At 59.8% G+C, this 13,746-nt stretch overlaps 1 protein-coding gene across 2 annotated transcripts; it reads right to left on the bottom strand.

Moving 5' to 3' along the window:
• Positions 1–8,028: 8,028 nt before the first annotated feature.
• Positions 8,029–13,188, bottom strand: LOC120398624 (prosaposin-like). Of its 2 annotated transcripts, none has more exons than XM_039526169.1 (8): positions 13,096–13,188; positions 11,829–11,959; positions 11,316–11,417; positions 10,654–10,834; positions 9,901–10,049; positions 9,260–9,340; positions 8,434–8,515; positions 8,029–8,226 (listed from the first exon to the last, which is right to left on the bottom strand). In XM_039526169.1, exons 1-7 carry the CDS (start codon positions 13,130–13,132, stop codon positions 8,435–8,437), a joined length of 762 nt encoding a protein of 253 aa, XP_039382103.1. In that variant the 5' UTR covers positions 13,133–13,188; the 3' UTR covers positions 8,029–8,226; position 8,434. The 2 variants fall into 2 exon arrangements, with proteins under 2 accessions (XP_039382103.1, XP_039382104.1); XM_039526170.1 differs by having other exon boundaries at positions 11,316–11,414.
• Positions 13,189–13,746: the final 558 nt, after the last annotated feature.

Here is a 13,746-nt window from a genome sequence, read left to right as displayed (position 1 = left end):
GGTAGGGTTAGGGTTCCTATAGGTAGGGCACTTGGAGCTAGGGCTAGGGTTGAAGCTAGGGTTAGGGTTCCTATGGGTAGGGCACTTGGAGCTAGGGTTCCTATGGGTAGGGCACTTGGATCTAAGGCTAGGGTTCCGTTAGGATTGGCACTTGGAGCTAGCATTAGGGTTCCAATGGGTAGGGCACTTGGATCTAGGGTTAGTGTTCCTATGGGTAGGGCACTTGGATTTAGGGTTCCTGTCATGGAGCTAGGGTTAGGTTTCCTATGTGTAGACCACTTGGAGCTAGGGTTAGGCTTCCTATGGGTAGGGCACTTGAATCTAGGGTTAGTGTTCCTATGTGTAGGGAACTTGGAGTCAGTGTTCCTGTGGGTAGAGCTTGGTAAGGCACTTGGAGCTGGTACTTGGAGCTAGGATTAGGGTTCCTATGTGTAGAGCACTTGGAGCTTGGGTTGCAGTTCCTATAGGTAGGGTACTTGGAGCTAGGGTTTCTGTGGGTAGAGCTTCCCGCCCTAGGGTTAGGTTTTCTAAGTGTAGGGCATATGGAGCTAGGGTTAGGGTTGCTATGGTAGGGCACGTGGAGCTAGGGTTAGGGTTCCTATGGGTAGGGCTACCTGACACAGGGTTAGGGTTCCTATGGGTAGGGCACTTGGAGCTAGGGTTACGGTTCCTATGGGTAGGGCTTCCCGACATAGGGTTAGGGTTCCTATGGGTAGGACACTTGGAGCTAGGGTTAGGGTTCCTAAGGGTAGGACACTTGGAGCTAGGGTTAGGGTTCATAAGGTTAGGGCACTTGGAGCTAGGGTTAGGGTTCCTATGAGTAGGGCTTCCTGCCCTAGAGTTAGGGTTCCAATGGGAAGGGCACTTGGATCTAGGGTTAGTGTTCCTAGGAGTAGGGCACTTGGAGTTAGGGTTCCTGTGGGTAGATCTTCCTGCCCTAGGGTTAGGTTTTCTAAGCGTAGGGCACATGGAGCTAGGGTTAGGGTTCCTATAGGTAGGGCTTCCCGACATAAGGTTAGGGTTTCTAAGGGTAGGGCACTTGGATCTAGGGTTAAGGTTCCTATGGGTAGGGCACTTGGAGCTTGGGTTAGGGTTCTTATCCGTAGAGCTTCCTGCCATAGGGTTAGGTTTTCTAAGGATAGGGCACTTGGAGCTAGGCTTATGGTTCCTATGCGTAGGACACTTGGAGCTAGGGTTAGGGTTCCTGTGGGTAGGGCACTTGCAGCTAAGGTTAGGGTTCCTATGGGTAGGGCACTTGGAGTTAGGGTTTCTATGGGTAGGGCTTCCCGCCCTAGGGTTAAGGTTCCTAAGGGTAGGGCACATGGAGCTAGTGTTAGTATTCCTATGGGTAGGGCTTCCCGTCCCAGGGTTAGGGTTCCTATGGGTAGGGCACTTGGAGCTAGGGCTAGGGTTCCTAAGGGTAGGACACTTGGAGCTACGGTTAGGGTTCCTATGGGTAGGGCACTTGAAACTAAGGCTAGGGTTCCTATAGGTAGGGCTTCCTGCCCTAGGGTTAGGATTCCTAAGGGTAGGGCACTTGGAGCTAAGGTTAGGGTTCCTATGGATAGGGCACTTGGAGTTAGGGTTTCTGTGGGTAGGGCCTCCCGCCCTAGGGTTAAGGTTCCTAAGGGTAGCGCACATAGAGCTAGGGTTAGGGTTCCTATGGGTAGGGCTTCCTGACACAGGGTTAGGGTTCCTATGGGTAGGGCACTTGGAGGTAGGGTTAGGGTTCCTAAGGGTAGGGCACTTGGAGCTAGGGTTAGGGTTCCTATGGGTAGGGCACTTGGAGCTAGGGTTCCTATGGGTAGGGCACTTGGAGCTAAGGCTAGGGTTCCTATATGTAGGGCTTCCTGCCCTAGGGTTAGGATTCCTAAGGGTAGGGCACTTGGAGCTAGCATTAGGGTTCCAATGGGTAGGGCACTTGGATCTAGGGTTAGTGTTCCTATGGGTAGGGCACTTGGATTTAGGGTTCCTGTGGGTAGAGCTTCCCGCCCTAGGGTTAGTTTTTCCAAGAGTAGGGCACATGGAGCTAGGGTTAGGGTTCCTATGGGTAGGGCACCTGGAGATAAGGTTAGGGTTCCTATGGGTAGAGCACTTGGAGCTAAGGTTAGGGTTCCTATGGGTATGGCCTATGGAGCTAGGGTTATAGTTTCTATGGGAAGGGCACCCAGCTCTAGGTTTAACGTTCCTAATGTTAGGGTATATGAATCTAGGGCTAGGCTTCTTATGGACAGGGAACTTGGATCTAGGGTTAGGGTTCCTATGGGTAGGGCTTCCCGCCATAGGGTTAGGATTCCAAAGGGTAGGGCACTTGGAGCTTGGGTTAGGGTTCCTAAGGGTAGGGAACTTGGAGCTAAGGTTAGGGTTCCTATGAGTACGGCTTCCAGCCCAAAGATTAGGGTACCTAATGGTAGGGCACTTGGAGTTAGGGTTCCTATGGGTAGGGCTTCCCGCCGTAGGTTTAGGGTTCCTAAGGGTAGGGCACTTGGAGCTAGGGTTAATGTTCCATTGGGTAGGGCACTTGGAGTTAGGGTTCCTATGGGTAGGACTTCCCGACCTAGGGTTAGGGTTCCTAAGGTAGGGAACATGGAGCTAGGGTTACGGTTCCTATAGGCAGGGTACTTGGAGCTAGGATTAGGGTTTCTATGTGTAGAGCACTTGGAGCTAGGGTTAGGGTTCCTATTGAAACAGCTTCCCACCCTAGGGTTAGAGTTCCTATGGGTAGGGCACTTGGAGCTAGGGTTAAGGTTGCTATGAGTAGGGCTTCTCGCCATAGGGTTAGGGTTCCTAAGGTGAGGACCGGCTTTAGGAAGGGCGGGGCCTAATTCAAACAGTTTCGATGGGGCCCTGGCAGGGATGACTTAAAAAAAAAAAACACATGGAAAAAAACACGTTGGGCTTGTATTCACCAGGCGGTGCTCTGAGTCTTTGGTGGCACTTCGGCAGTGGGTCCTTCACTCGCTCCAGGTCTTCAGCGGCACTGACGGACCCGCTGCCGAAGTGTCGCCGAAGACCCAGAGTAAGCAAAGGACTTGCCGCTGAATTACCGTCTAAGACCCGGAGAAAGTGAAGGACCCGCTGCCGAAGTGCCGCTTAAGACCCGAACTGCCGCCCGGTGAGTAAAAATTAAAAAGGCGCCTCTAGCCAGGGAAGGGAATCTCACTGGGCGCGGGACCCTCTTAGGCGCGGGACCCGATTGGGGGAATTGGGGGAATAGGCCTAAAGCCGGCCCTGACCGGGAGCGGAAAGTGACAGCCTGTTCCAGCAGGGTCAGCCCAGAGCCCTCTGCCTGCCCTGCTCCTTGGTGCCAGTACAGGAGAGATGCCTGCTTTCCGCAGCCCTGCGCTTAACATCACCTCCCCCTTAGCCCTTTGCTCTCTACCCTGGCAAACTGGCCCCTCCTGATCACCTGCCCCCCCCTGAGCCGGTCCCACCTGGCTGGCTGGCTTCCTACTGGGGGGAGGGGGTAGCACCGGCCTCTTCCTGGTGGGGGGGTGGCGGGGGCTCAGGTGGGCTAGAAAAAAATCAGGCAGGGGAGGGGCTGCACTCTCCAGCCACCTAACTCTGCAGGCAGCGCCTAGAGTAGGGTGACCAGACAGCAAGTATGAAAAATCGGGACAGAGGTTGGGGGGTAATAGCTGCCTATATAAGAAAAATCTCCAAATACTGGGACTGTGCCTATAAAATCGGGACATCTGATCACCCTAGGCTAGAGCCCCCACCCCCATGAGAACCCCAGTTTCATGTGCACCCCCCACCCCTCAGCAGAACTCCAGCATCTTGGAACCCCACCCATCCCCTCACAGACCCATGTGCACCCTAGACACACATCCCAGCCCCCAAGCCCTGCACCCCCCTGCCCAGATCCAGCTAGGATGACCAGACAGCAAGTGTGAAAAATTGGGACGGGGGGTGGGGGGGTAATAGGAGCCTATATAAGAAAAAGACCCAAAATCAGGATTGTCCCTAAAAAAGCAGGACATCTAGTCACCCTAGATCCATCCCCCCACCTCCTGCATCCCTTGGACCCTCCCTCCCAGTAAAGCCCTGGCAGGGCATAGACCTTCAGATAGGGCCGGCGAGCGGCTCCGAACCCAGGTCCCAGCTGGTGCGGGGCAGGGAATCCCTCCGCCCTCCACAGTCTTCTCCCAACCCCCGGGGCACCAGCGGTTCCAAACCGCTCTCCGCTGCTTGATTGGCGCACTAACCTGTCTGTCACATCTCTCCGGTCTCTTATTGGTGCTCAAGGGAATGTCCCGCCTCCCGCATTGTACTTTTGCCATCCAGGGCGGTGCGCGGCTTTCCTGGGAAGGGGCGGGGTCTAAATGTGCGGTCCCGTGCCCTGGTCGCTGATTGGCCCCCGTGAAGAGCAAGAAGGGCTGTGATTGGAGGCTAGACCAGGAGCTTCCCCCCTCTTGGCTAGGTTGCGCCACGTGGGTGAGGGTCTTCCTGGCTCCCTTGCCACGCCCAGGTGCTTCCCTTCCCGCCGGGGGGGTGGGGGGAGTCAGAATTGTAGGGACCAGCCTCGCTCTCTAGAGCCGCCGCCAGCAGCCCCGGAGCAGGGAGGGGGGCAGTGCCCGGTGTGCCCTGTGCGATCGGGGGGGCTACGGCCACCGCAAGGCCCCCAGCGCCGCCCCTGGCATCGAGTAAGCGGCCCGGCCTGAGCCTCGGGCGGGCGCACGCTGCCTAGCCCGCCCCAGGCACACTGGCCACCCCATGCCCCCCCGCCCCCATCCGCCCACCCCATGCACAGACACCCGCTTGATAATCAGATCGGGGAGCGCTATCTGTCTCAGCTGCCCAGAAGCTGCGTGAGAGGAAGTGGGGAATTTTCTTAGTGCTTTGAGTGTGGTGTGTGCCTCAGTTTCCCGCTGTGCTGCATGTTTGCGAGGTGTTTGTGGATGCAGAGGGCCAGATGTGACCCAGCCTAGATCCAGACAGTCTGGGCACTTTAACTTAGCGCCTGATGGCCCCAAGGCCCACCCCATGGTGGGAGCCAGTGGGAGGGCGGAAGAGAGACACAAGGTGATCTGTTTGCCCAGGAAGGAAGACAAAGGAAGGGGGAGGGAGGGCTTGGAGGCGATATAGTGGGAGCTGCTGGGCAGGGGCTTCTGGACTGGGGACAGAGACCAGCGTGAGCCCGCCCAGGCTGGGACAGACCCAGCAAGGGCTGTGCTGAGACTTTCTAGGCTCAAGGCCCCTGAGAACAGCCTGGGCCGTGTCCAGACATACTGGTGATTGCTCCCCTGGGGGTGGTGGCCCAGAGGAGTGGATTCCCTAGGGGGATGGAAGCTCACAAGTGTGGTTCCAGGAGGCAGCGGTGCCAAAGGGCCTAACCCCAGAGAGAGAGTGTGACCATCACACTGACGGGGGCTCCTCCCCGGGGCCGAAGGGAGCTGATGGAGCACTGGCCTGTGAGTCCGTGACCCTGTGTTACACCCCAGCTTTTAAACAGCCCCGGGGACCCCTTCAGCTTGCCAGGCCCCCAGAGGTCCCCCTCTTCCTTCAGGGTGGGCCCTCCTGTATCGCACCCGGAGCTCTGCCCGGGAGCACAGCTGAGCCAGCCAGGTGTGCAGGGACCCCCGGCAGCCTGTCCCAGCAGAGCAGGGTTTATTGTTCAGCTGGGTGCAGGCCGGGCTGAGCTCAGCACAGAGACGTGAAGGCTGAGATACGGGCCTGCTGGCCAAGCCAGTGCCCCCCAGCCATGCGGCCATGGTCGCCTGCCAGGGTCTGCCTCACCACTTGGTTGCCCAGCCTGCTCTGGGTTGGTGTCAGCCAGGCCTTAACGCCCTGTTCACCCTGCCCCAAACCAGTCCTTGGCGCACACACCCCAAGGCTCCTGCTCGGCTCCAAGCGCAGCTTTTTAACCCTGTCACACCCACTGCAAAGAGGGAAACTGAGGCATGCATCAGACTCAATTATAAATACTATAGAACAATCCCACTTTGTCATGCTAGCTACAGCTGGGGAACCTGCCTGCCTACTGGTTCCCTCTGACCACAGAGTCAGCCATGAAGATGATAGAGGATAAGAACACTCTGGTCTTCATTGTAGATGTCAAGGCCAACAAACATCAGATCAAGCAGGCTGTCAAGAAACTGTATGATATTGATGTGGCCAAGGTCAACACATTGATCCGACCCGATGGTGAGAAGAAGGATTATGTCAGTCTTGCTCCAGACTCTGATGCATTGGATGTAGCCGACAAGATTGGAATAATCTAAAGTGCATCCGCCAAGAGCTGGGCAGTTGAGATAATAAACTTTGTAAAACCCAAAAAACGGGTTTCAGAGTGGTAGCCATGTTAGTCTGTATCAGCAAAAACAACGAGGCGTCCTTGTTATAGTCCTCGTGGGGTATAGCCCACAAAAGCTTGTGCCCAAATAAATGTGTTAGTCTCTAAGGTGCCACAAGGACTCCGGGTTGTTTTTCCTGCTATCTGGGGCGCTCTCTGTTCTCGCGCTGTCACTGCTGGCCCCTGTTCTGACCGGGAGGGGATGGGGCAGGCACTGCTTGCCCACTCACTGGGTGTCTCAGTGCTGGGGTTTCAGAGTAGCAGCCGTGTTAGTCTGTATCCGCAAAAAGAACAGGAGTACTTGTGGCACCTTAGAGACTAACACATTTATTTCAGCATGAGCTTTCGTGAGCTACAGCATCCGAAGAAGTGAGCTGTAGCTCACGAAAGCTCATGCTGAAATAAATTGGTTAGTCTCTAAGGTTCCACAAGTACTGCTGTTCTCAGTGCTGGGGCTGTTTCCTGCCCATCCAGTTGCCTTGTCCATTCCTGGCATGTGGTCTTTGCTCTGGCCACCCTGCCCTGCTCCGTTCTTGGCCTGACCTGGTGATGACGGCGCTGGGCTTTGCCGGGGGCCCTCACGGTGGAGTGCCTCACTGGGGTCCCCATGCAGGTTGGGGGGGCCACTAGCCGGGGGGCCTGGAGACAGAAGGCTGTGCTCCCCACTGGCTGGTCCCTTCTCCTGCTGGACCTATGGGGCGCCTGCACAGAGCTCCCTCCCACCCTTCCCCTCACCCCATTTGCCCCGCATGGAGCTGTGGGAAGAGGGTCTGGCTTGAAGGGGGCCTGGATCAGGGAGGGGAAACTGAGCGACAAACGGCAGAGCCTCAGCACGCAGCCCTGGCCTCCCAGGTCTGCCTCCCCGCACCCATTGCTGCTAACGCCACTGCCGGGGAGGGGGTATTTCTCTGCCCTGGGGCACCCCTGCAGGATCAGGCCCTGGCAAAGAGAGCTGTGTGACGGAGCAGGAAGCAGGGCGGATTTGACCTGGGAATGTTGCAGGAGAGTTACATTGGGGATGGGGGACTTCCCTTGAAGGAAGGTCCCTGAGCTGTAACCTGAGCCAGGACGGGGGTTAGGAGAAGTGACACCTTCTGGCTGAGAGACTGAACAAAGGAGAGGAGGAGCTGGGGGGAGGGGGAAGAGAGCTGCTGGATGTGTTTTATTTTCAGTATTGGGCTGGATGGTGCAATGCAGGGAACCCTAAGCTGGGGTCTAAGCTCCCTGAACCCCCCAGAAGGACTTGATTGAGGGGTTCTGGTTGTACCTACACGCTCTGCTTGGGACTGGGTTCCTGTCAACTAATAAACCTGTTTTACTGGCTGGCTGAGAGTCACGGTGAATCTCAGGAAGAGGGGTGCAGGGCCCTGACTCCCCCACACTCTGTGACAAGCAACATGGAGGATCCAGGTTGTATCTGGCTGAGCCGAGCTGAGTGATATCCCTGGGAGCGAGGCCCCAGAGCCGGGCAGCATGAGAGCAGGGACTGGGAGCTGGCAGGTGCGTCTGGTCTGGGAGGACCAGCTGATGTCAGCTGTGCAGCCAGGAAGTGGAAATGGAAGCCAAATCCCCCACCCCCTGCAGCTGTGGGGATGGCACATAACGCCCTGTTATAAACAGCTGCCGCACCCCACCCCAGAGGTGGCTGTACCTAGTGATGGGAGAGGTGGCGGTTGGGAGAGTCAGCGGTCGAGGACCCTGGCATCATGGGTTGAGATCACAGAGACATCAGGTCGATATTGATCCTTTATTGCCCAAAGTGGGGAGGAGAAGCGGAAGTCAGAGGTGATAATGCTGCCATCCCAGCTGTCACACACCAAGGGGCGCTGTTGGAGCTGGGGGGAGCAGTGGGGGCTGACGGTTCCCTCTTGGAGGCATGCCCTGAGCCGGCGGGCGCAGTTGCCCGCTGTGGATGGTGCATGGGCCCGGGCCTGGAGAGGAGGAGAGGGGTCAGTGCGGTGCCAGCAGAGGTACCCCTGGGGAGGGTGCAGGGTGCAATGGGGGGCCATGGGGCTGGGCTGGGCTCAGAGGGATCTGATAGCCAGAGGCACTGGCATGTGTCTGGCCTGGCACAGTGCTGCTCTCCCCCATGGACACCATCACGAGCAAAGCCCCCCCCCCCCATCTGTGGTGCTCACCTCACGGCCATGTCCAGGTGTCGATGCCAGAGCTGGTCTCTCCTTGGGCGGACTCCTCCGGCACCTGGCAGGCCTCTGCATCCTGGGGAGAAGGGACATGGCGTCTCCAAGGGCATTGCCAGCATGGGGCTGCAGGGGAGGTGCCCAGGGGAGGGGGGAATCCCTGCAGGGGGGCAGGGATCCCAGTGCCTGGGGGAGGCAGGGACCCTAGTAGTGTGGATGGAGGGGGGCATTTCAGAGGGGAGGATGGCTGGGGGAGGCCTGGGGACCCCAGCGGGGAGGACAAGGTGACAGCTCCCGTCCCATCCCCCAGGAGCTGGGTCAGTTTGCCATAGCAATGCCCTTTATGCCATGGGCCTGATCCTGACCCCTCCCTGGGGTAGCCCCGCAGCCTGTGCAGGAAGCTGCAGGGACCCCGGGCACTCAGCTTCCCCCTGCTACTGGGCCACGGCCAAGGTTTGTCAGCTGCTGCGAGCAGGGTCCCAGAACTGCTCCTTTAGCTCCGGCAGTTCCGATCCCTGGGCAAATAAGGGGCCCTTTGTGCAGCGCCACCCTCCCAGCCCCCCGTGTCTGGGGCAGCCATGGGCAGTGCCTATTCCGAGGAGGTGAGCAGGGACCCACGCCCTCTGAGGGGCTCGCTGGCAATCTGCCACCATCAGGCCACAGCCAGGTGCGGGGAGAGTGAGAGGGGTGGTGGCTAATGCCACCTGCCCCATCTCTGCAGCCTGAGATCTTTGCCTGCCAGCGAATGCTGATTCTCTGGGGATGGTTAGGAACTAGCCCCCCGGCTCTTCTCGCTGGCCTGTTGGCCCCTCCAATCTCTTACCACACAGGTGGTGAGCGGGTCCTGGGGCACCCTCAGACCCTGCAGCAGCCTGGCTTGGTAGGTCGAAACAAAGTCGTTGCACTGCGGGAAGATGTAGAGCCTGCGTCATGGCCCCCGTGGCAACAAGGTGTCGACTGCCCCATGCTAGAGAGTGACCTCACTGACCCCCAGCTCTGCCCGGGGGAAAGAACCCAGGAGTCCTGGCTCCCTCCCAGCCCCCCTGCTCTAACCACTAGACCCCGCTCCCCTCCCAGAGCTTGAGCTAGAACCCAGGAGTCCTAGATCCCAGCCCCCACCTGTTCTTCTAACCCACTAACCCCCACTGCCCTCCAGGAGGCCTGGCTCCCAGCCCCCCAGCTCTGACCCCTAGGCTCCACTGCCCTCCCATGGCTGGGAAAAGAACCCACGAGTCCTGGCATCTAAACCCTCCTCTGCTCTAACCACTAGACCCCACAGATGAGCCAGGCTGGTGCTTTTCTAACACATATTTCAGCCTCTGCCCCCACGGCCCTGCTTGGGCGAATGAGTCCTCTGGGGCACTGTCCCATGTCCCTGGAGATGGCTGGGGACGCTCCCTTCTCCTAGAGCCAATGGGGGGCTGGGCTGGGGGACCCCAAGCAGATCTGAGCCATTCTACTGACCCTGGGGGAACCCCCAAAGTGCCGCTTGCATGTGCTGTTCATGACGTCTCCAAGGTCCCAGCCGGGCCTCACATGCTGGAGGTCGGGCTGGGCCAGGCTGGTGAAGGTCAGGCAGAGGTCACAGGCATCGCTGGGGGGCACCAGGCCACCTGGCACATGGAAAACAAGGATCTCACCCTCTCCTCTCTGGGGCATCATGCCTGCCCCCCAAGGCCCTGCGCTCCTCTTCTAAACCCATGGTGAGAGGGGGCCCCTCCAGCAGCAGGTGGGAGCAGGACCAGCATAGTCAGCTCTACGCTGCTCCCCTCCCGACATGTGGAGCCTGGCTGGGGGGGCTGAGTGGGCATTTGAGGCCAGGGCATGGCCCTTGGGCAACGGCTGTCACTTAGAGGTACCCCAGGGCTGCTCTGCAGTACAGGGGTGCAGCCAGCTCGCAAGCTGCCAGTGGTACTGATTCCGGTACCTGCATGTCCACTCCCCCACCCCACCCCCAGGAAGGATCCCAGTTTGATCCCCACTCATTGCCCCCTGCCACAGGCACCCTAGGTCTCCCTCAACTGGGGGGGGGTCTCCCCTCTGTCCTGCACAGGTTGTGTGAGCCCATGCCCCAGGGACCAGGCCATACCCCCATTGGCCAGGGCGACTGGCTCAGATTTCCCTGGCATTGTGCCCAGCAGGGACAGCAACGCCCTGGGCTGGCAGCAGCCGGCTGATGCCTCCTGGCTCCGTGGCAGAGGGAACAAGTGGGAAAACCTTGGGTGAGTGGGGACTCCCGGCACATCTGCAGGCTGATACAGATCTCCTTGGGGTCCTGCCCGTCCTGCAGCGCCTCCGTGATCTTGGATTTGAACTTCTTCATCACGTAGCGGCAGAGGCGCCGCAGACCCCTGCCCACAACTCCACAGAGCTTGTCCTCGGCCTCAACGATGGAGTCCTGCACGAAACCGTCCGGGGTTAGGACACAGCGCGGGACGTCCCCACCACTGCCTGAAGGGGGCGCTCGCTGGGCCCCGCCCTGACACCACTGCTGTGACTGCCCCAGGCACTGTCCTTGCAGGCTGTGTCGTCTCTATGGGATGCTGGGCCAGGGGAGAGACACTGGGGCTGTGTCTGGGATTGGGGGAACCCTGACCCCAGGGGGCCATGTGGGCAGCAGGTGGAGGGGGCGACAGTGGGATCTAGACCCTCCTCTCCTTCCTGGTTGTACCAGGGCACTGGGTGCTGCCCATGCCCCCTGGCACCAGTGGCAGATGGCAATGGAGCAGACCCCGCCCCCCCCGCTCCCCACAGCCTGGTCTCAGAGCCCACCTGCTGCCCCCCTGCTCCCCACAAGGGCTGGAGCCAGGGGCCCTGGTGTAACACAGGGGCGTCCCCCCCGGACACAGGGCTGCCCCAGACGGCACCAGGGCCCTCACCTCGTCGGGGTCGTCACCGACCATAGACTTCAGCTTCTTCAGGATGTTGGTGCAGATGGTGCACCTGATGGAAAGAGCCTGCTCCCGGACGTGCCAGTCCTGCTGTGCCAGACACAAACCAGGGGTCACCACTCAGAGTGCCCCACATCACCCTGAGCCCCCTTCCCCCCACAGACCCCTCAGCCTCCCAGCCCCGAGACCCCTGCCCCCACGGACCCCTCAGCCTCCCAGCCCTGAGCCCCTGCCCCCACGGACCCCTCAGCCTCCCAGCCCCGAGACCCCTGCCCCCACGGACCCCTCAGCCTCTCATCCCTGAGCCCCCTGCCCACCACGGACCCCTCAGCCTCCCAGCCCTGAGCCCCCTGCCCCCGCATGGACCCCTCAGCCTCCCAGCCCTGAGCCCCCAGCCCCCCACAGACCCCTCAGCCTCCCAGCCCTGAGCCCCCCACACCACTCAGCCCCCTTTGGAGCGGGGATGGGATCAGAACAAGGGGAGGGAGCCCCCCGGCTCACCTGGGGCACGTGCTGCTCGAGGAGCTTGCAGTCCTGCTGCCGTCCACACTGAGCCGCTGTGCCTGGATCCCTGCACCAAAACTCAGGGCCCAGCAGGCATTGCTTGGGGACCAGCTCCTGGGCGCAGAGGGCTGCAGAAAGAGGGGTACAGCAAGGAGCAAAACCAGACTGGGTTGGGAGTACAGTAGCTGGTGGGACTTATTTATTATGTGCTACAGCAGCACCGAGATCAGGGCCCCACTGTGCCAGGTGCTGCCCAGACCCCAACCAAGATCAGGACCCCGTCGTGCCAGGCGCTGCCCAGAACCCAACTGAGATCAGGGCCCATCGTGCCGGGCGCTGCCCAGACCCCAACCGAGAAACTGAGGAATTTGAAGCCCAGGGTGATTCAGTGATTAGTCCAGGAGGGTCTGGGATATAGAGCAGAACTGAACCCAGTTCTCCTAAGCCCTAGCCCCACTGGGCTTGGGTCAACTCATTTTGGAGCTGGTGGTGGGCATGACTTTGCCAGCTCCGGAAAAATCGGTCAAGAAACCAAGGATCTGGAATAGACAGATCACCTTGGGTGCTCCCTGAGACACTGGCTCCCCAGCCAGGGTGCTGCACCAGGATTGGCTGCAGCTGGGATTGGGGTCACCTAGGGTGACCATACATCCTGTTTTGGCCAGGACAGTCCCTTTTTTAAGCCCTGTGTTGGCCATCCCAACTGTTTTTTTGGCAAAAGTGGGCATTTGGCTGTTTGCTCTGGCTAACTTGATCAAACAAGAGCAAACAGGACAAACGCCGACGTTCGTCAAAAAAGTGGGTGTGGAGGAACGTGTGTGTGTCTGAGGGTGAGCAGAGATGCCAGCCCTGCACAGGGAGGGGTGGGAGGCTTCAGCTAGCCCCAGGCATCATCCCGTTTTCCCATTGGGAAATATGGTAACCCGGTCACCTGGCTAGGGCGCTGTGCCGGGATTGGCTGCAGCCGGGATCAGGGGCACCTGGCCAGGGCGCTCTGCCGGGATTGGCTGCAGCTGGGATCAGCTGTGCCTTCACATGGCAGGAGGCTCCCCTGGGGTGAGTGGGCCCTGGATGTGCTGGAAACCCCCCTGTATTGGGGTGAGGCTCATATGCCCCCAGGGGCACTGCCAAGGCAGTTGCCAGGCTCTGCGGTGCTGGCTTGGGGGAGGGTCTGGTTCTGCCCTGGGTCTCTCCCGTGTGACCTCCCCCAAGGACTGTGCCGGGGAGGTGCCCCTGTGGGTGACACCTGCCGGCGGACACTTACCTGAGCCCAGCCAGAGGAGCAGGAGGAGAGGGGCCATGTCAGCGCAGGCAGCACACTGCCTGCGATGTTCCCTGCCCTGGCTTATAATGGGGCTGCCCCCCCCACCCCCGGTCAGTGTCACTTCCCCTCACCCCAGCCCTGGCCCCGCCCTTAACTCTGATCTGTGAGGTTTCGTGAGCCACATTTCCTGCCTTGCTCTACAGGCGGGGGAGTGACAGCAGCCTTGCTCCCTGGGCCCTTCCAGCCCTGCCTGGGGCACCCTCTGGCCTCCACCACAGCCAAGCACCCCCCCCCATATCTCATAGGCCAGTGCTGGGGCGGGGCGGGAGGCCTGTTACAAGTGCTGAGGCTCAGTCTCTGGAATGGCTCTGCCTGAAGTTCAGACAGGCCCCTCTGGCAGTGTGACACCCCTTGGGGCGCCCCCTCGGCTCCAGCACCTCCCGGGACCGACCTCAGAGCGTTCAGCCCCCTGCTTATCCCGTGAGCTCCCAGCAATGAGCCCGCCTGGATGGGACCCCAGGGGAAGCCTGAGGCAAGCCGGTCCCCCTGGCCTCTACCTCTCTTTGTTCCCCAACTCCTCTGGCTGACTCCTTGGAGAGGATGGGCCCCGGCCATCAGTTGCCAGGATACAGAGTGTCGGCCATTGTCTGA

This window comes from Mauremys reevesii, linkage group 2 (assembly GCF_016161935.1).
Source record: "Mauremys reevesii isolate NIE-2019 linkage group 2, ASM1616193v1, whole genome shotgun sequence".
Taxonomy (NCBI): domain Eukaryota; kingdom Metazoa; phylum Chordata; order Testudines; family Geoemydidae; genus Mauremys; species Mauremys reevesii.
Note: the sequence above shows the minus strand (reverse complement) of the source record. Positions and strands in the feature narration are given on the sequence as shown.